This window comes from Acyrthosiphon pisum, chromosome A1 (assembly GCF_005508785.2).
Source record: "Acyrthosiphon pisum isolate AL4f chromosome A1, pea_aphid_22Mar2018_4r6ur, whole genome shotgun sequence".
Classification (NCBI taxonomy): Eukaryota; Metazoa; Arthropoda; class Insecta; order Hemiptera; family Aphididae; genus Acyrthosiphon; species Acyrthosiphon pisum.
Window position 1 is genome coordinate 47,911,572 of NC_042494.1, and position 23,636 is coordinate 47,935,207.

At 31.3% G+C, this 23,636-nt stretch overlaps 1 protein-coding gene across 3 annotated transcripts in view; it reads left to right on the forward strand.

Annotated features, from left to right (window-relative positions):
- LOC100168724 (zinc finger protein 521) overlaps nt 1–23,636 on the forward strand; it is a 130,199-nt gene that overhangs the window by 80,053 nt on the left and 26,510 nt on the right. The window contains exon 1 of one of the 3 annotated variants that reach the window (XM_001943187.5): nt 12,178–12,791. The exons of the other annotated variants lie outside the window; for them this stretch is intronic. Coding sequence (XP_001943222.2) covers nt 12,698–12,791 — 94 coding nt within the window. The 5' untranslated portion in view covers nt 12,178–12,697. Of the gene's footprint in view, nt 1–12,177; nt 12,792–23,636 lie in introns of those variants that run through there. 3 annotated transcript variants of the gene reach the window in all.

Here is a 23,636-nt window from a genome sequence, read left to right on the forward strand (position 1 = left end):
AAATCGGCCCTTAATATAGCGTAGATAAGGTACCTATACACAGTATAACCTAATACTAATAATATGTCGTATCAAAGATTAATTTTTTGCATATTAGAAAAATAGTATCACAATCACACATACGACATACCACTTAATTATACATAATATAGTATAGGTAGGTATAGCTAGGTACTGTACAAGTGTACTTTTAATATACTTTAGTACCTACTCAAAGACCACTAATCAATATTATAATGCAGGGCTTAAAACAAAAATAATAATACCGTTTACCGTTATATGGATATTAAACGTTATGATCGAATTACTGTTTAACGTTATATAGAATTTAAACGTTATTCAACTTAAGCGTTTAAACGTTTTGAACATTTAAACGTTATGAAGCGTTTAGCGTTATTTGATGGATAATATAGCTTGTTTCCCACACAAATAGATTGAAAAATATAATATTAAAAAAGCAGGTAAGTGGATTTCGTTCTGCTGTACAACGTAGATTACAAGTGGGTCATTGTATAATGGTTGTATTAAATTTGAATTCAATGATATAATATCATTGTATAAGAAAAACGATTCTGAGCGGAGACGGTTTGTCAGTCTGTATATTTTATATTGTTATTATTTATTTTATCATGTAGGTAATCAAGTTGAACTAATATTAAAATATTACAATTTTTTATTCGTTTCTATGGTGATAAACAAAGTGTTAGAAATTAAAATCCCATTTTTAGCGTTTTTCGTAATTTTTCGGTGGTTTTTCCAGTGGCATTAAATAACTATTGAGAAAATCGAAAAATGACCTCTCTAAAGTACCATCTTGATCCAATTTGCTAAAAGATAAGGTACTATATGTTGAAATCGAAACACTCCTTCTGGAAGAAATTTTGTATACAGGATATAAAAATAAAAAAAAAAAAAAAAAAAAAAATAAACACCATTGTAAAAACAATAGCTCCCTCGCTCCACTCAGAAACTAAAAATAACCATAATATATATTATTTTACTGTTAGTTATAATTTTATAAATATTTTTTTTTTCAGGCAATTATATGTTTCAATCGTTTATCGTTTCTGTTTTGTTATCCGTTATCCGTTTTCAATCGTTTATCGTTTACCGATATGTTATCCGTTAACTGTTTCAATCGTTTATCGTTTACTGGTACGTCAACTGTTATTCGTTTCAATCGTTTATCGTTTACTGATATGTTATCCGTTATCGATTTCAATCGTTTTTTGATATGTTTAACGTTATACTCATATCGTTATAAAAACGTTTTGAAGCCCTGTTATTATGTACATTTATAAATTGTAATAACTATATACCTAATATTATTAATTATTACCATCAAATAAAGCATGTATAACAAGATGTACCTACTCACTGAATTGTCTATATTATATAGATATCTAAATTACATTAACTCAAAAGATAGCAAACGAGATCATTATTCATTCGACTATAACAAATAATGTGGATGAAAGAAAATTATTTGTACCTTTGTATAAAATGTTTTCCTTTTATAACTCAGCATATTTGTAAGGATAATATCTTTGACTCCGTATAACTGACATTTCACAAGAATAATCAAATCGATTGTTGAAATACTCTTATTAAATTACATTATGGATAAATTACATCAGAGTCAATTTAAAATAAGTCATTTTCCTATATTATATATAAACAGGGTGATTCCCCAAGAATGCTCAGCCCCCATTTTCTTTTTATTCATGCAAGTGGTTTTCAACCTTTTTAAGGCTGCCGCCCCATTAATGCATAATGCATACATTTTATGCATTTAATTGAATCCTGTTTTTTGTCATCTAAGGGGAAATGAAAGTCTCTTTTTCAAATTAGAATATTTACTGTGTATTGTTAAACAAATTATATTTTTTAAATGTTTGATATATTTTAGACAAAATTTGAATATCTGGTTTTCGAGTTATTGAACTTTTTTAAGGATATGATGTCCATATGGTTACAGGTTTAGAAAATAAGTGGACGATGATTTAAAATTATAGTAATTAATATTAATTTGTTACCATTTAAGAGTTTATGTAATATATTTTATATTTTATGTAACTATATCCACTACAAATGACTTCCATCCTTAGTATAAAAGAAATAGTACATTGTATAATGTCTAATAACTCAGAAAACAAAATTTCGGTGTAAATACATCAACAAAAACATAGTAAACCTTAGTTTTAATAAGAAAATTTTTTATGAATTTCTAACTAAAAATAACTTACACATTTGTGAATATGTATTTTTAATATTTTTCAATTATCATTGTAATAATACATTATAAGCCTTGTATTAAATGTTAAAGCTTTTTGACCACCGAAACAAATGTTATTGTCATTTATAGGAAAAAAAAATAAACAAATTGGAAACTGAATATGTTTGTCAACAGCTCAAAACAAATCAAAATATGTTGAAAGTTCTATAGTGTATGTGAATAAATTATATAGAAAACCGAATTTGCGTAAAAATTCCCGTTCTTCCTTAAATTTTTTGTTTTTTTGCCTAGCGCTTTTGAAAATTACTGGGAATTTTAAATGTTGACCTCCCTATTGCACCAACTAGATTCACTTTCCCATCGAACAAGATACTGAAGTTGAAAATCAAAGCTTTATTTTGACTATTTACGTGTACACACACACAAGTAAAAATAAAATAAAATAAAATAAAAAAAACACATATCACTGTAAAATCAATACATCTATTTATTGTATATATAGCGACATTTGCTTCAATTTTAGTTACGAGTATGATTATGCACTTATGAGTTATGAATAATTAAATCGGTTTTATCCAGTATGCAGTGTGCACACGAAGTTTGCATTTTATTATGTATCTACATCACCAAAAACGTTTTAAACCGTCATCGTCAAAACTCAGAACTAAAAGCGTCAAATAAGTATATGAAACCACCATTCAAAAATATTTCACCGTCGTAATTTGAGTCAATTAAAGGAACTTTTCGCAATTTTTCCACGACTAACACGATTATTGTAAATTGTAATACATTTATATGTGTGTTCTGTAGTGTATCGCCGTGTTGCGATTAAGTGTAATATAAACGGTTGTAATAAACAATAAGTACCTCCTATATAATATATAACCTGTTTTTATATATAAATATATATTTTGTAAAATTTTGTATCTACCTATATATTTATATACGTAATGTATAGTAATAAAAGATAAGGTACTGTACGATACCATTGGTTATATTATATACATACAATTAGTTTATAATATATGTAAACCAGAACTAAAACTTCATATTATCACATTCACGGACATTCACAAATAAGTAGGTAGGTACTGCGCTATAGCAGTATTGTTGGTTTGTGACGCCACGGGACACTTTTGAATAATATTCTTATACCAGTACTCGAAAGACCGACCGAAAATGGACATATTGAACTCTTTCTATCACAGAGGTATTTTCAATGGTATGATAAATTAAATACCAACCCTTCTGTCCCCACACTGCACTGTCAAAATAATACAGATATCTAATTTAATTTACGTACAGCAATTATTTTACTATAGTCTATAAGTAAATGTTTTTATTTTCAAATGTTATAGATGTACCTAAGTGTCATAACTGAGTGACTGCTTTTATCAAGCTTATTCATGTATTTTTATTTATCAAAGCTTATACTCTTATTGTACCCATGAGGTACAGATTGTGTATATAATAATAAAGGAAACAAAAATAATATTATGTCATTATTTACATTTATGGTTATAAGCTGTAATAACTTAATATGTATCGTACCAACATTTTTAAATCTATATTAGAATGTATGCAACTATCCGTCTCTGGCTACTCAAAACAATTCATCGGAGGTTAAGTGGCAAATACATTATAAGCTAAATAAAATATTATTTTTCACGCTGAGTTTATCGTTTATACCAAAACAAACCCGTGAGTTGGGCTTTCTGCAGAAAAAATAGGGTGCCTGCGATTGTGGGAGGGTAGTATCATGCCATATCTTCTAGGTCGAAATTGTTTACAAAGGACTTTAAAACATTGTGAAATGTTTTCTTTTAACACATCGTGAAATGTTTGACGTTTAGGCCGCCTTACACTCACCTTGCATATACAGGTGCCTATACATCGTACCTGGTATTTCTATTATCTGAAATCGCTCTATATACCTACTATCGGACATCAGTCACTACAATAGTATATTAATAGATATAATATATATATATATACACCATAAGATTGCATTTTAACCCATCGTTTACTTTATCTAACCATATGTAATCGTAGCAGTGTGCAAAACAAATGTTTAGCTGCGTACAAAACAGCAGTAGACCCGTCGTCGCGTTCGTCATTGTCGTATACAAACTCGTCGTTGACATGTTCAACGTATCGTAAATAATGATTACGGAAAACAAATCGGTGACTTCTTCGCGAACCGTATTAAAAACGCTATTATCTCTTAACGTGCTTCTTCATACATATCACAATATTATACTATACCGAAGTTTTTATATAATACATATAATATATAACATCACAGTACCGTATATAAATTCGAATTTGTCCAGTCGTGTACGTACCGATTTTTACCGTAAAACGACGTTCGACTAGTCTATATAATAATAATAATAATAATAATAAAATAGTAATGAAACCGCAGCGGTATCTGTGTATGTTTCAGAACAACAATACGTCAACGATAATAATATATTATATAAAACGATTCAAAATGCGTTCGTGTTTTGTCGTCCGAACAGAATACTAGTTGTAACTTATAGTATATTGTTATAATGATATTATTATTCGGTCGCGGACAACGACGCGGATTGATTGCGCCGACTGTGCAGGTACCTAGGTAGGTAAGTATTTATATATTATAATATTACATAAAATATACGAGAAGAGCAGTGGATTTATGGCCGGTGACGCATAAATAACGACGAGGTGTATAAAATATTATGTGCGATAATAATAATATTAATAAAAATTAATAATTATAATAACAGAATGATTTTTCGTTTTGTTCTTGCCGAGCGGTTGAACCGATTTATTCGTTTGTAACGGCACACGCGTGATGAGTTGTGCGATCAAAATTATTACATAAAAACGACTACTGCCACGACAACTGCGACGACGACGTTATAATATTATATATTGTGACAAGCGTAATTTGGAGTCATCACGCCGCTGCACTGCAGGAACGCGTCCGCGGAAATCCCGTTACCACGCAGATACCTATACGGTAATACGGTATATATTATTTATCTGCACAGTATACCTCATAACGTTATATATATATATATATATATATATGTACCTGACGGCGGTGGCGACGGTCACCGGCGGACAGACGAACCGCGACCGTCGTGTTTCGCTGTTACCATAACGCAGCTATAAGCTAGCCCATCCCACAGAATGTATAGTAGGTAGGGATAGGTATTATAATAATATAATTTATACCTTACTCAATTATAATATAATATTGTATATTATACAACTGTTGAGGTGTTTTTATTTCATGTCGACGATAATTGTCTATATAGTTAAAATTATAAGTTTATGCAGGTATGCCCTTCTACATCTTATAAATTTGAAAAAATATTGATTATTTCCCGCTTACCCCAAAAGTACCTACGTATAAAATACATACATATAGGTACGTGTGTAAAGATTGTAATCTGCGTCAAACCAGAATACACGAGCTGATTCACTGCATTCTCACCACCATTTTTCAATTTAATAATGAACTTATTCAAATTCTGATTTATTGGAATTTTTAAATGGGTATGCTTACCTATACACGAGTAACATGAGTATTGTAGAAACGAATTAAATTAGGTATAATAATGGGACATAATATATTCTCCGATTCCCTTTTTGACGCAACCTACAATTATTATTATCGTATAGTACCTATATGGATATAATATATAGATTCATATGGCAAGGACGAATTATTAACCATATTCATCGATATCATTTTCTATACAACATGTTCCGTGTAAACAATATAATTTCTAAATCTTTGTTATAATATTGTTACCGCATCGTTACTAGTTAATATATGAATTAGTAGCTGTAGTATTATAATATAATAGTAAATTAATAAATTATCATGAAATAAAGTACCAACGAATTTTAAAATGAATATACAATTTAAACAATTATATTTAACGTGGATGTCACGTGGGGATACGCAGAAAAACTGATTTTTGTCAGGCCGTGGAGTGTTTTCTCACTAGACGGAGTGTTAAATGTGTTGTGACTCTGTAAATAAACCTAACACCTAAAATCGTGTGTTAAATGTCCATTTTCCGTATACGAATGTACCTATTTAAATACACTTTTATACATAAAATATCGTTGTACAAATAAATAGATTTTGTCATAATTCGTGCTAGCATTTTAAAAATAACCTACACTGCAATTTACGCGCATACGCTACCCCGGTCCTCTTTAATTTAGATTTTCGATTAATCTTTTTGCGCGAATATTTAGTATACTCAATTCTTGTGAATTCGTTTTTGTAATTCTTGCTCATCCCGTTTACTGGGGAAGTAATTTTTTTCTGGGCTCACGAAATTTAACGTACGTTTTATGGTAATTTGCGTGTTAAAAAAAAACCCAAATGATTCAGAGGAGCACTCAATAAACATACATCTTAGTATCTTATGTGTACAATATTCCTATATATTGCAATATCGCATCTATATAATTATAATATTATATTATAGAAGTACAAGCAACTGACAAAAATAACAAATTCCTGTAAACCATTTTTTAATTTAAATTTAAATTTTTATTTTTCCATCACCACTTTGATTTTATAATTTCTTATGTTATAAAGAATTTAAAAAAAAATTATTATTACGACATTAATGGCCATTATTTATATAAATCACATCTATTAAAAACGAAACACTAACAAACCGTAATAATTTTAATTATTCAGTACCCAACCATATTTTTCACCATTTTCCAAAACCTAGTCAAAGTGATAAAAATAATATTTTTATTGTAATTTTATCACTCAAGAGACTTGTGTTTTTAATGAGATTAAAAAATGTGTTTGTATATATTAGAGAGTGGTACACTGCAGGTACTCATAAGTAATTTGTATACTGGGTTTATTGTACCTATATATATTGTTACTTAAAAAACTATCCTTTACAATACAGGTCGACAAATGCATATTTTGTCTGTGCTAGTTCTTGCGTGTATAGACAGTACAAACGACCAACATAATATACAGAATATAATAAAGGCTTTGGCCAGATACTTCCTACCTCCACGACATCACCGTCACAATAAAAAAAAAGGTTGTTTGAGCATTAACCAATACTGCACTTGGTAGGTATCATTTTAATTGTTTTGAACGTCATAACTAAAATGAGTAGCAATTTGAAAAGAGTGCACTGCTAGTTTAAACGCTGCAGTTTAAATAGGCTGTTGATTTCATGTTGTAGGCGACTCTTAGTACCTAACTAGAATATATTTTTGCGTTTATAGACACATAAATTACATAGTTTACATTATAATATTATTTTACGTCACATTATATTCTATAATAAACGTTGCGGACTACGGAGTTAACAATTTTTTACCTAGGGAATGTGCGAAATGTTTTTGCGGGGCCTATTTAGTGAGCGTAGATAATATTTCAAGCGGTTAAGAGGTAAGATTGTAAGCCTATCTATAAGTCTAATTTGTTAGATGTATATATGACTTAAGGACCCAATGATTTATTTTTGAAAAGGCTATGGGGCTTTTTAACGCACGAGGCTGTGCCACTGCACAGCTCCAACTGCCTTCAAGCTGCCCTGTGTGTACTTAGGTGCATATTTACTTTTTCTTAATCAACGTCCGCATCTAATAGAGGTTACATAATTACGAGACTAATAAATAATAATAATGGTCACGAATATAACGAAAAATCACTCACGAATGTAAAACGCACGTCAAGTGATTTGAACGATTTCTGTAACCGAGATTTTATTATACACCTACATAATATTATTATAACGAATACGTTATCGGCAGCCATATGTGTCTCGGCGGCAGTCGCGGTCACCCGTCCGTGACCAACGAATTTATACATACAACAACAACAATAATAGGTATAATAATGAAGTATAAACTGTCTCACTCAATAACATATATCTGCAGGTATTATAATACGAGTTATAATAGTGCAGGATCTACAAACTTCTTAAACCGTTAATGTCAAAATGTATTTTAATAAATATAGATATATCAGTAAGTCAGTATAATGTGTATAGCGATTGATTTAAGTCGACGGCCACGACGCGGCAATCGAAGAAATAACTAAAGTAAAAATAATAACAACGAAAAGACGAGTGGCGAACGGTCGTGTAAATAGCCGGAGATGAGATCGCTCGAACACACCGCCGCCGCCGCCACTGCGGACGGACGCCATTACGAAGTGATTTGAAGAATGATCGTGTGTGCGTGTTTTTTCTTAAATCGCGGGAGGAAGAAGTGTACGTAAATATATTTTTAATTTACTACGGAGCTATATAGAATATATACCACCTAAGAGAATAGTGCGATACGGTTCGGTTTTTTTCTCATCGCCATACTGCGCGAGTCTGCCACCATTTTTCCACGAAGAGACTGTGTTTTCCGGTGCGAAAAACACCGCACGCACGAACGACTGTGGAAAATGGAAATGTACAGAGTGGCGAGAAAACAATATAATATAATATATGTATATATATAAACTTATTTATAAGTAGAAAAAAATTGCGCATTATATTCGGTGCGCGACGGCCAACGGTTGTTTGACGATGAACTACGCCACGCTGCACCGCATCGCGCGTATAGGACACGTTTCGAAATTGGAAGTAGGTATGTTATTATTATTCTGCAGACCACCGACGCCTTGGTTTGATCATCTCCGTATATATATATTAGAAATTGTAATATATACCGCTATATTATGGTTATCCTGAAAGTATATATACAGAATTGGCTCTGTGTGCATATAATAGTATATATATATATTGCATATAATTATCGGAACGCAACAAATTAATTTACCACACGAAACAGTAATGCGCGATTCGGTGTCGGTCCACGATGATGCGAACGTCGTCATCATCATCATCGCATTATTATTGTTTATATTGACGCGATACACCGTGTTATTATATACTGGCTATACATATATTATATCGCATAATATTATTTATGGATGTGTCTGCACGTGTAACGGAATTTATAATTTTTTTTTGTTTTGTTTGCTGCGGTGGTGTGCGCAGATGATGATAGCTGATTGGGATCGCCGTGAACCTGTGAATAGTCATATAACTTCACGAGAGAAAAAAAACAACAATGTTCACCGAAACTGTGGACGAAAAAACCACCAAAAAGCTGTACAATAATAATATTGTTTTGAATAGCTATTAGGTGTATTGCAGTGTATAATATTATAATATATAGATCTAGTACATAATGTATACTGCAGATTCCAATAATAATATCCGTTACAGTCAACGTTTTCCGTCCGTTGATATCCCATTATATAGACCTATCATTATTAAAACACATTTTGTCGTCTATAGTCTTTAGTTGTCGTCGTAGTTTTTATTATTATTAGTTACTATTTTTTTTATTAAATAATTTTTACGATGTAGAACGCGTTTTTTTTACTCTACGTCAATGGAAAAACAATATCGTGAATTAACGTCGTCGGACGAGTATATTGATTTAATACGCACGTCACGTCTATGTAGCGAGTATAGTGAGTGTATTATACTGGTTCGTATTGTACTTACCAGATCGTAATAAAATTGTAGAAAAAAATTACCCTTCGACCCTGAAGGCGATTATTGAAGATAATATTAGTAATGTATATATAATTTGATTCCGCGTATTATTTCAGCCTTGGCGGCAAGCATCGAGATCTATATAATATAAATCGAAATATGATTTGTCTTGAACATGATCCTGGTGTACTTATGCGTTATAAATCTGTTATATATATATTATATTATAATATATATCTTTAACTATTAACCGCTAAAACGCGTCCGTGTTATTTAATAAAGGCCATAGGGTACTTAATTTACAGTGTACAAATAGAAACATTTTATGTGTGTATTCGTGTACAGTCACATCGTCTATTGTCCTTGACCTTTGGTCCTTTTTTCAGTAGTATCTCTTTAGAAACCATCCCGAATTAATCATCTAAAATAAAATATATTAAAATTCTATATTATAATTGAACTGTACAGAAACTTCCACTTTACACACATATTTTCGACACTATAATTCATTACAACGTGCACGTAGGTACCACACGATAAATCGAAATGTTGACTATCTACAATTCGACTTGAATTTCCAATCGGATTCAGACCCGACGCGCAGACATTGGATGAGGAGACATATTATCCTATAATATATATTATTATATGGTTTAGGTAGTAGGTACTTTGTGGGAGGTGAAATATTGTGACAATAGCAGTGGACAATGGGCGCACAGTATTCCCCTGAGTATACACACACGTATAAAACATACGTATTTTATATTTACTTTTTTTTTTGGCAATAATAGCTACCTACGATTTGCCTTTATATTCGCTGACGGACGGACGGTCGCGATGTTCACCCCGTCGCGGTCCTATAGTTTGTAATAATTTATGGAGCCGTTTGCCGGGCCGGACCCATCTTGTCAACGAGAACAAACACTCGGACCGATATTTTCCCGAAAAGAACCGCGCACACAACACGGCAATAATGATAATATACAACATATATAATATAGACGTATTATATATTTATTGTTGTATATTATAATGTATACCAACATATATAATATAGACGTATTATATATTTATTGTTGTATATTATAATGTATACCAACATATATAGTCCGTGCGGTGTCACTTGTCGTTATATACATATATGTGTAATACGACCATATACCTCATCGACCCTCGTCGTACCCTAAGACGTACACATGCACACACACACACACACACACACACATTTACACTCACACGTATGGTATACGCGAGACGACAAAAAGGCAAAAAGGACAGTTTTTATGGCATGACGAGTATTTCGCGGTACAGCATTATTTTATATATATAGTGAGAAGACGACGATATGTGCGGTATTTCGCTGCAGTATATAGATAAGCGCGATTTTTCTCAAAGGCCTTGACGCGCAACGTGTCATGTACACATGTATAAGGTAAACGAATATAGCATATTCGTCTTTGGGTTGCGGAAGAACATAAACGACGACTTGCAAGCGTAATATTATTATTACTTATTTATTATATGTTCGTATGTACTATTATATATATTATTTTCGCGCGAATAATAGATTTTCGCGGCGCATTCCTCGCGTGCCTCGACAAAGCACGTAGGTATATACATATATATTATGTTATTATATAGCGACACTAGCACTTTTATATCATACCGCCAGGTGTTTTGCGATCAGGCATATATAAGGACATATACCTGACACTATCCGGTAAGCCTTATATACCTTCGTACACGTACTTGCTGTGCATACACGTGTGTATATAATACGTACTATATTATATGCGTGCAGGCGAAAAGTTCCGCAACGACCGTGAACCTGATTATAGGAGGTGTATTATATATAGGAATTGGATACAATTATATTTAATAAACTCGCACGTGCCGTTTACAGTCGTATATAGCGACGGACAAATATGACTCGCGCGTAATCTATAGTAACGATAATTGGTATAATAATTTTGCTATAATATGTTATTATTATTATTTATCGTCATTATAATATACTTATATAGGGGGTCTGGAAAACCGCGGTCTCTGAAGAGCGGGAATGTAGGAGGTGATGAACGGGGAGGAGGTATACAATAGACCACGACTATGAGGACAACATATTATATACACGACGTATACCTATGATACGCTGCTATCTACGCCTCTACCCGGATGCTGCTGCAACAGCATGAGGCTTTGCCTTATAATACTAATAATAATATAGAAGAGGAATATAATAAAATAATATTGCGGACAATATTCTGTCCAAGCAGCGGGTGAGTCAGTACGCGCACATGACACGATATAATATTATATAGAATAATATCATATACCAGGTACCTGTGCAGGCGGGCGAGGCGGCGCGCGCGTACGACCGAACCGGTCCGCCGTGCGAGACGTGTACGCGGCGGCGGTGGGGGCAGCACGCCCCGCCCGGGCCGCTGGGTGACCGTCCAATCGGCTGGACCCGGGGCCCGACCAGCATCCAATCCTCCGGTCCACCTCGACCGGTGCGCGCACACCACGAGATCCACAGCGGACGACGACCGCGACGACCGATGTTAAAACATCACACAGCATTTACCGTCGCGCGTAACGTCCGTCCGTCCGTCTCTCCCTCTATCTCGGCCGCCGCCGACGAGGGTGCCGCCGCCGCGTCGTACGCGCGTTTCTCGCGGAGACGTCGCTCGCTCACACACCGCCGCCGACAGCGAGTCTGCGTGGTGTACCTACATGCGTCTCTCCTCGTGCGCGCCCACCCCGACGCGCGTTTTATAACGTCGACCGATTTTTTTTGTCCACCGCGACCGTCCGTTTGTGATCACACGTTGCAATAATAGTAATTATAATAATAGATTATATTATTACATATACGTTTCGATTCGAATTTTTCGCGTTCACCAGTGTGATGCTGTTCAAAGGTAACAGTAGTCGCCTACAGTTGCTCATTGAAAAGATACAGTCCAACAACAAGGACAACAACGACGAACAAGACATTGAAGGTATATACAGTATTATATTATTATATATTATATTGTTGTAACCGCGATTTCACAAGGCCCGTTCTCCTGCGAATGATATAACCGACGAGGTTTCAGGGTTATACTCGTATAGGTCTTAGGCGATTTATAATATTATGCTTTTGTTTTATTGTTATTGTTACTACGTGTGTGCAGGTGTATTATGCACGGCTAACAATTTATTGACGACCGAACGAAGGGTCTCGTAATTCGTAAATTTAAAATAATAATATTAATGTTTATATTATTCAAACATACCTACCAATCTACCATGCATACACGCATGAAGCATTTTCCGAGTATCTAATGTGCGGTGTGCACCCTGTACACGATTTATTTCAACATCAACACCTGTGGCGCCAAATCGTATGCTTGGGTGGGTTTTTGTTTGTAAATATTATTGGAACGTAAAAATCAGTATTTTTTTCTTAATAACATGCACCAATGGTTCAGGGTGGTTTTTTTCTCGGAACATAGTAAACTTCCTTTTACCCTGCTATATTGTTGAAAAATACAAACATCGATGATCATTGATCAATGACAATATTATACGATGATGTTGATGGCTGACGGCTATCTTGTATAGTAGATTTCAGCGTAAATTCAATTTGCAATACTAAATGTCTAAATGTAGCTTTATTGATACATTTTTGGGAATTGATTCAATGGGGATTTTAGCGCGGGAAATTCGACACGTGCACAGATTATTGGAGCGCAGATATACTGCAGCGCTAAGCACGGATACTTAATCCGACTGTAAAGACGGACAATTTACGAAAATATTGATATTTTCGGTAACGTAGCCATAAAGACACCCTAAACCCACAGAAACACCCCCCCCTCCCCCTGAAATAAATGTATAACTACGGTTTACGGTATATAAATACAATATTTTTGAAAAGTATGACATGCATTAAAACACAATATAAAAAATAAATAACATCTAGACTCAGTCCTGTAAAGTATTTAAGTAAAAGTATTTGAGTAAAAGTATTCAAATACTTTTTTAAGTATTGAATAACTTTTTAAATACTTTCAGCATGAAGTATTTTGAATGGTATTTTAAATACTTTTTGGTATTGAATACTTTGGTTTTTATTTCGAACATTTTATTTTTATTTGAAATAATTGGTTGGACAAATATTATTGCCAACTACAATAATAAAATAATAGTTTTATTTGATATTCTGTATTTCTGTGTTCGCCGAAGCCCAAAGGTTTGTGAAAACAAGATTTCTAAAAAAAGTTATTGAATATTGAATAACAATATTCCCTTTAAAACTATTAGATAACTATATTAGATTACATGCTACCTATGTGTTTATATTACGATAATTAGAAACCCACTTTAAAAACCAAAAGTATTTGTAAAGTATTCCAAATGCTTTTTCAAAGTATTTGAGTAGTATTTGAAATACTTTACAATTAAAGTATTTGAGTAGTATCTTAAATACTTAAAATAAAATTTATTTCAGTATTTACTCAAGTACTTTTTAAAAGTATTCTTTACAGGTCTGCATCTAGTTCAATCATGAAGTTTGAATGCTCTAAACATTATGTGTTGGCTTATTATTTCTTGCTAGATGCCCAGATATTATACTAGCTCGTAAGTAATAATAGTGCAATTATAGGGCATGTATGGCAGGGACATATTGTATACTCAGTTGCAGCTTGAAAATCAGTTTGCCAGCGAAAGAGTTAATAATTGATATTGATTTTACCTATAACAGTTAATAGATAATAGTTATATTATACAATTAAATTTGATATGAAATTTAAAAAAGACCATATTTAACTGTTATGAATAGATAGTCTAGAACAGTGGTTCCCCCCTAGGGGAGATTTATGCACTGCTTGGGGGAGAATTTTTTTAAAATTTTTTCTAGCTTTCTTCAAAATTGTATTCAAAAATATAAAAATAATATTATTAAGACATTAAGATTAAGTTAATTTATATTTTATTTTTAGAATGATGAAAAAATATATGTCATTAGTTAATAAAAAATAATTATTTCGTATCATTAAAACAAAAAAAGGTCTTTTTATTTAATTCTAATTTAAGGGGGGGGGGGCATGAGATTTTGAAAATTTACAAGGGGTGCGTAGAATAAAAAAGGTTGGGAACCACTGGTCTAGAATCTATATACATACCTAATAAAAGACATTAATTATATTATTAATTTATTAAAAACTTCAGGTTTTATTTTAACCATTCTTTGTAATGTTAAAAATATTAGCCTCAAATGATGTTAAATATGTATTTTAGAGAGTCACTTTATTATTTTTTGTTAGAAACAAAATAAATTGACCGGTAAATAGTACATATTTTACCGAGCTTAAATTTATAAACCAGGTTTCAGAAACTATTATACTGCTATGCGTGTCGCTTCACAATTAGAAATATTTTTCATAACCACTTTAATAACTATTAAAAATAAATTAAGAATGGATAGTGCCGGTTAACTCTTGCATTTTTTTAGCGTGTCCAAATATTTGTTGAACAAGTATAAATACAGGACTTTATTATATTAAAAAAGAACTATACTATCTATTAGATTTATACACAATCAGTATTCTAGTTTTATTTCTATATACAACGGTACTTAAGACTTTATTATTCAACTGTATCTGAAAAGACTTAAAACTTTGTAAGAACAATAATATTTTCCGATTTTAAACAATTATCTGACCCTATAAACATTATTAAGAAATGTAATCTATAATTTTTTAAATCGAAATTAATTCCTTCGGGATTATGCATGATTATATTTCTCATGAGATATAGCCCATCTATTTATATTTAATAGTTTTTTTCTTGTAATTATATTGTATCAACCTTTATAGTTATTATTATACAATATTAAGTATACTTTTCAACTCTTGTATAAAATTAAATTTAACTTGGAATATGTGAATGATGAATAGTATAATATAATATAAAATCGATAGGTGGGTAGGTATGTAGGTAATATTGGCAACTCATTACCTATATTAAATAAATTAAAATATTTAACGGGTAGCTAAGTAGGTAGGTACCTGAATTAATTTTAAATTTGTTATATTATAATAATGATCAATCATCGAGACAAAAGAAATATTAATTTTGACGGAAGTTATATAATTATGTCTCAATTTTAAAAATTAAGACATCGGAATCCGTTAAAATGAAAATTATAGACTATAAGTAAGAAGTAGATATAGGCTGTATAGCTTTCAGCTTTCAGATGTCAATGATCAAAATCATAATACATCATTATAATTTAAACTATTATTATTAAAAATGACAATAGTTTGATAATTATATTTTAACCTTATGTTTTGAAAAAATCGATTTTATTTTATTGTTTTGATTCAAAATCTAATAACCAAAGAACTACTTGAAGTTTTTACTAAATATTTATATTAGAATTTTACGTACATGGTAAATTGGTAACATTTTCGAAATATTTTATTAAATCATTTATATAATATTCATTTATATCATTTACTATTTATAGCCTTGAGAAATTGTTCGAATTTTGTAAATTTTTTAAAATTTCTTTTTGATAAAATCTTGAAAATGTAATGCAATGTTCCTCGTAAGTTTCTTTAATGGAAGTTCAAAAATATTAAAGATACATAGGTACGGTTATTTTTTACCGGAAAGTTACGCTATTTATAGGTATGAGAATATGAGATATTTTCAATTTTAGATTCTGAGCGGAGCGAGGAAGCAGCTAGTGGTTTTACAATAGTATTTATTTTTTTTATTTTTTTTCTTATCCCGTATACAAAATGTCTACCAGAAGGAGTGCTTCGATTTCAACACGATACCTTATTTTTTAGAAAATCGGATCAAGATGGTACTTTAGAGAGGTCGATTTTCTCAATAGTTATATAATGCCACGGAAAAAACTACTGACAAATTACAAAAAAACCGATAAAAATGGAATTTTAATTTTTAACGCTTTGTTTATCACCGAATAAAAAATTATAACATAATATTAATTCAACTTCTAAGCTATAATAAATAATATCAATATAAAAAATCCGGACTGAAAAACCGTCTTCGCTCAGAATCGTTTTTATTATACAATGATATTATATCATTGAATTCAAGTTTAATACAATCCATTATACATTGACCCACTTCTAACCTACTGTACAGCAGAGCGACATCCACTTACCCACTTTTTTTTTTTTATTATTTTTTTTTAACTATTAAAAATGATTATTTATACAAGTACCAATGCTAGGATCACCCAACTTCTCCGCTCAGAATCGTTTTTCGTATGCAATGGTTTGTCATTGAGTTCAAGTTTAACACATCCACTAAAATGACATATACCTACTCTAAACTACAAATGTACAACAGAACGGTATCAACTTGTCCACCTTTTTTATTTTTTAAATACATTTTTTGCTGAGGCTTTATAGTGCTGTATATTTCACAAACTATGCTAAGAATAAAATTATGTCATTTCAATATTTAATAAAAAAAGAATAAATAATAATAAAAAAGTTGCTTACATTTTGAATTCTATTACCTACTATTGATACAGCACGTAAAATGTTTATACTAAAACTATATATATGTGGCCTGTTCATGATTTTGAAATGCAACCATTTCGGTGTTACCATCAACAATTAAAAAACCGAATTGAAGCGCCTGGTGGAAGTACTCCTATTTTATACTTCATAAATCTATTAATCCAATTCTAATGATCTTTTTACGACAGTTTTAAATACATTAAAACAATACACAATTTATAAACTAATATATTATGACAGAATTTAATGGAGATGTAAAAAATTAACACGCCGGGTGTTTTATACGAAGCCAAAAATAATGTCTTAAATATATATTAAACTTTTGGAATTTACTACACTCATCAATATTTAGTTTTGTTAATTGTTTCTGTCATTAATGTTTAAATTATTTTATACATATTTAAGTACTTTTTAATATTACGACTTTATTAGAAAAATATTATAACATGATTTATGTAGAGGACAATTATAAGTAATAAATCAATGCAAAATGCACATATAAAACCATAAAACCTAAATATTATCAATATTTAAAAGCATATTATGTACTAATATTATGCAAATGTGTTAATATTACACTAGTAGTATAATAAAGTATTAACGATAATAGGGTAATAGAATATTGGTAAAATATAGAAATTAAGATTAACTGATTTAATTTATTGTATTTAAAATTATATTATTATTATGTTGTTGTACATACTAAATGTAATGACTTGCCATTAAATTATCAATAGTAATTTTATTATAAATATTCAGAATACAATAACAGACAATATTTAGGGTACCTTCCTATAATATCTTTATATGTAGTTTTGGAAAGATTTAGACGAATATTGTGTTATTTTTGACAAATCAGAATGACATTTAATGAACTTATATAATACAATAAAAATTGAAAACATATTCTGAATATAAATGTATCTTATAATGTTTTATACCTAATTTACATGATGACAATTAGAATATAATTTAAAATTACTATTAAAATATATGGCAATTATTGTACTACATGGCAATTATTATTCATATTATATTATTTAATATCAATAAGCTATTTGCCTTTATTAATATTATAATATTGTCTCCTTAAGCAAAGACCAAAGGATGTTATTTAGTGTTCACTAATATCGAATTTTAATATCTATCGTTATTATATTGATTACATAAATTATTTATTATATTGATACAGGTAAAATCTTTTTCATCGATAATATTGGTAGTTCGATAACAGATTTAAAATATTATTTGTTTCATCTTGCAGAACTAATCTGTAAAAATAATTGAATACTATATTATAATATTAATTACCTATACAAAATTAATTATGCTAATACTACTTTACTTGTTATGCATAATACTATTATAGTATTATAATAAATAATAATATGTATATATATATATATGACATATGTATATTATATTATATTATATTATATTATATCCTAACCATCACTTATTAGAGAGTAGAGACTTATATAACATTAGTTAAATAAATAAACAATACATTATTGTAATAGATATTAACAATATGGATTAAAGTTAATAGAAATCGGACTTTAGTTAAACTATTATACAATATTACAGTGTTTTGTATACATAATAAACAGCCAACAGGTATATAATATTATGCAATTAGGGTCTAATTATTTGATACTTATTATTCGGTTAACTTTTTCCCATGTATTTATATTTTTATGAAGTTGTAAAATATGTTAATATTGTTATCGTACGGTTTCTATTAAGTACGTAGTTATACATTTACACAAAAAAATATTTTTTTAAATATATACAACGCTTGTAAAGTTATATTTTCTTTACAATACATTTAATAAATTTAATATTTAAATTCTAAGTTCGACGAATAAGTAAATTTTTATGTTTTACTGATGTCATAAAACGTTTTATATTTTTACCTATTTTAATCTACCTATATGGCTATATTTAATTAATATTATATTCTTAATAATAATCCAAACAGTATATGGTAATAAATAATAATGTCATAAAATATATTAAATATCCAAAATATTAATTTAATATTCGTAACAAGTTATAAAACCAAATTGTGTGAAAAAGAAAATACCTCGACCAAGTAGTTAACTAGGTTAATTAATAATAATACGACTTACTGCACCCTAAAGTCTATATTTTGTTAACGGGTGCTATAATATATAATCGAAGTACAATTTGTTGTAAAAAAAAAGATGCATAAAAAAATATTGCCTAAGATACGAACAGTAAGTACCTATACGATATTTAGAATAAAGTGTTTTATTCTCTGCATGTTTGGTAAGGTGCTCAGGGCAGTTGTTGTAGGTTCTATAAATATAAGTCCAATCATAAGTTATTGCTATTATTTCTTAATAAACTTTTGCTAATGGTAAACGATATGATCTTACAATTGTGCGTATCCAAGTATCCAACTCTGCTTATCTAGATTCTGGAGTTACCTATCGGCTATCGGGTAAAAAAAAGTCGTATTTTTATGTACTCTAAAATAAAAAAAACGGTGGCTGGCATAGTCTACCCAACGGGACGCGTTATACTAAATGACTTTTCTATCCCCAAGGTCTCAAAAGCTAATGCTTACACGAACTTTACTCTAAGACATATCCTCACCTTGCTACACCCACCTATCGTAGCGCGATAATCTAGTCAACCAATTTCGTTCCTATAATGGTCCACTGTCCCCTTATTGCGGCACACGGCGAGAAACACCTTAGGGCCAATAACAACGATCTCCACTAACCCTCCGCCGCGTACCATCGTCCCGCGTCCCGGTCGATTCTGTAATAAAATTAAATCGCCAACGTCATATACAACGAGCATAATTCAATTTAAACAGACTTTTATTCGAGCGAATTCGTGGGTGTCGTGAGTACAATGTCAATAATTATTAATAATCGAGTTGCGTCGAACTTTAACTACGCGCGATGCAATCATTATGGGTTAAGTACTCAGGTGTTATGTACAATAATTTCCGTCATAATAATATATTAACTCGCTGGTAGCGGCTTGTTGTAATAATTTATTGGCGCGTACAACACTAAAATCTGACAAATAACAACAACTGCAGCAGTGGTCTTCATTATCATTTTTCTAGACAACGTTTAAATCTTCAGGAACGATAGAAACGCAAACTTTTTTTGCGTCATATTTCTACCAATTCATGCATTGCGACGCGCCCATACGTATGGTAATATAATATATAAGTTACAATGTTAAATTTTTTTTTTTAATGCATCAACTGCACCGTCGTTTGCCTGTTTTTACTGTAAAGGGTTGGTTGGTTCGGAACACGTGTATAACTTAAATGTGGCGAGGATTTGTCACTAAAACCCTGGTGGTCAGTCATCCGGGAACTAGCGACACCGGCTGATGCTTGACCTTGGACTGGACACATTAGTGACTGAGGCAAACCACTGCGCCACGACAGGCCACTGTTATACATTTTATAGACAGAATAAAATGCGTTCTTATATTTTAATATATTATATTATTATATTAAATAATAATGAAACGGTGGACGTTGGACATGTATGTAATTGTGCAATGAAAGATGATTGAGGAGACGACGTGTGTATATATATATTCAGAACGCGCGGCGAAGGAAGGGTGAAAAACTGTCGGAGGGATATTATTCGTTTTGAAACGGAATATTATTTCTGTTTTACAAATAGCGTCCGGTCATTAAACGCGATTAATAATCTACGGAACTACGGTGATTATATTAAAGAGACTAAAACGCCGTGCGACGGCTGCTAGATTATAATAATAAGTAATAATAACGAATACTATAACTGCAGTTGTAGGTAGAGGTGTACACATCATAACATTATAATATATACCAGATACCTATATATGGGTATATATGATAAATAATATATTATATCATGCATCACATGTAATATAATAATATATAATATTATATTGTGACGTACCTACGATATTCCTGCAAAACGCACGCACGACGAACGCGGAAAACGACGACTACCGGACCGAGTAGGCGTGTGTGAGGCACGCGTAGGCAACGACCATCTACCACACACGGCCGCCGCCGCGTCGTGCGGATGCGGCGACCCGTCTCGCGTATAACGATCAAAATAATAATAATAATATAATAATAATTGACGCCTACTGCACCACGCAGAGATGCAGTGGTCGCGTTGCTGCCGTCGTCGGTACGTTTTGTCGCCGGCCAGACAGTAACTGTAATAATATCGCACGCTCGTCCCCTTTCGCCGCGCCGTTACGCAGTTACATAAATCGTCTATAGCTGATATATTATATTTTAATAATTTGACGCTCGAGATTATCGCATAAAGTCGTAGGTATACCTCAAACACGGTTAATATATATTTTCGCGCAGACATGCGAGATATTGTTACGAAGCGGCGGCGGCGCCAAGGCGGAATAATAATATATTATATTGTTATGGTCGTGCGCAGTCTTCTCCGTCGTCGTACCTATGTATAATATGCATTTACATAATAACTACAACGTGCCACAATAATTCCCTAAGTCGTGGTGAAGAACGTTTTTTATTTTTTAGAATCCGATCGACGCCTATTACTGCTGCAGCTGTCTTCTAAGGGGTAGCTAAGCGTTATGCGATAAGGGTTGCAGACGTTTTGTTTTAAGCACGTGTTTTCAACGATTAAAACAGATTGCCAAACCGACGTTTAAAAACAGTCATCAGTGCCGAGTACAATTTCAATACATTTTTTTTTGTAAAATAATATGGTAACTAACAATTTATTGACTGTCATACTATTAAATTTTGGTTTCAATTGTTATCGTTTTTCGTCCGGTATGTGATCTGCAGATAACAGGTACCTATATTGTCTTTTGTTATAATAAGTAATAACTCTATAAGGTTTTATTGTTGGACATTAGTTAAGTGATGAACTGCTAACTGTAAATATGTAGCACAAAATATTATGATAGGTCTGAATAATATATTATAATTTATCGTGCAATCTTTATTTCTTTATTAAATTTATAGTTCTCATAAAATTCAGTTTTTTATATCAAAATCTGAAATAACATTGTACCTGCAGTAGCCAGTGATACTAAAACAAGGAAAACGTAGGAGGTAGGTTTACCATTTCGAATAATTTGATTATAGAGAAAGTTAACAATAAAACATTAGCCAAATGCACTAATAATGCTCAGTTGAAATAGTCCGTCTAGTCAGGATGATCTTTCATATAAATAAAAATAAATGTCATGGGTAATAGCCATCATAACTCATAATATTCCTCACTATATTCTTTTTGACGAATCTAAAACGCTTATCATTTGCCTAGAAGGTAATGTTCTACTTTATTTATATTTATTATTATTAATAATATGTTAAGTATTTAAATCTTTAATAAATTATTAACAATGAAAAAAAATGTTTAATTGTAGGCATGTTATTTGTGTACCATGTAGAAAAAAATGTTTGTTGTTTATATGATAATATTAAAATGAAAATATTAAGTTCTTTGGATATAACTTAAAAACTTAATTGGTAGTTGGTACATTAAGTTGGTGAATAGTATTGCAGTTGAAATAACAATAATAATAATACGATGCGTTTCGGTTGAAATTATATTGTGGTGTATAGGTACTCGTGAATTTCGCATTACAATAATAAATTGCAATAATACCTACCTATGTCTATGACTTACTATTTGTTACTTAAACGGAATTTTGTTGGTTCGCGGATGTATTACTTGTACTTATAATAGCCGTAATCTTTGAATAGGTAGCATATTATGGAAAAGTGATGAAATGATAATCATTTAACTGTCAGTCTATCGCGACAATAACTTCGATATTATTATGTAATAGATCACGTACCAATATTTTTTCGTTATTTTTCCATAATCTATTAATATTTAATACATATAACTCATATTCCCATTTCCCACACAACGAGACGATACAGCTTATCATCGATGAGACTATGTTGCTATAATAACAGTAATATAATAATATCATGATCCTCAAACGAAACGCACATTGTATATACACATATAGAGGTTTCATAGACTGGCCACTTGGGAGTCGAGACTATATTGCGTTAGTATAATCATATTATTATAACGTCGCCATATCGTTAGTGTCGTCTCTATGTCTTGTTTAGTAGGTACTCAAAATGGTATATTTTGTGCACTCGATAACCTGCACACATACTGTCTTAATAATATGCAGGACGTCTAGTCATGTTCATCCTTAGATTTCTGCCTAAACTTTCACAAACTTACTTGTTTATTTTAATACTTAATGGGAATAAGTGATTAAACT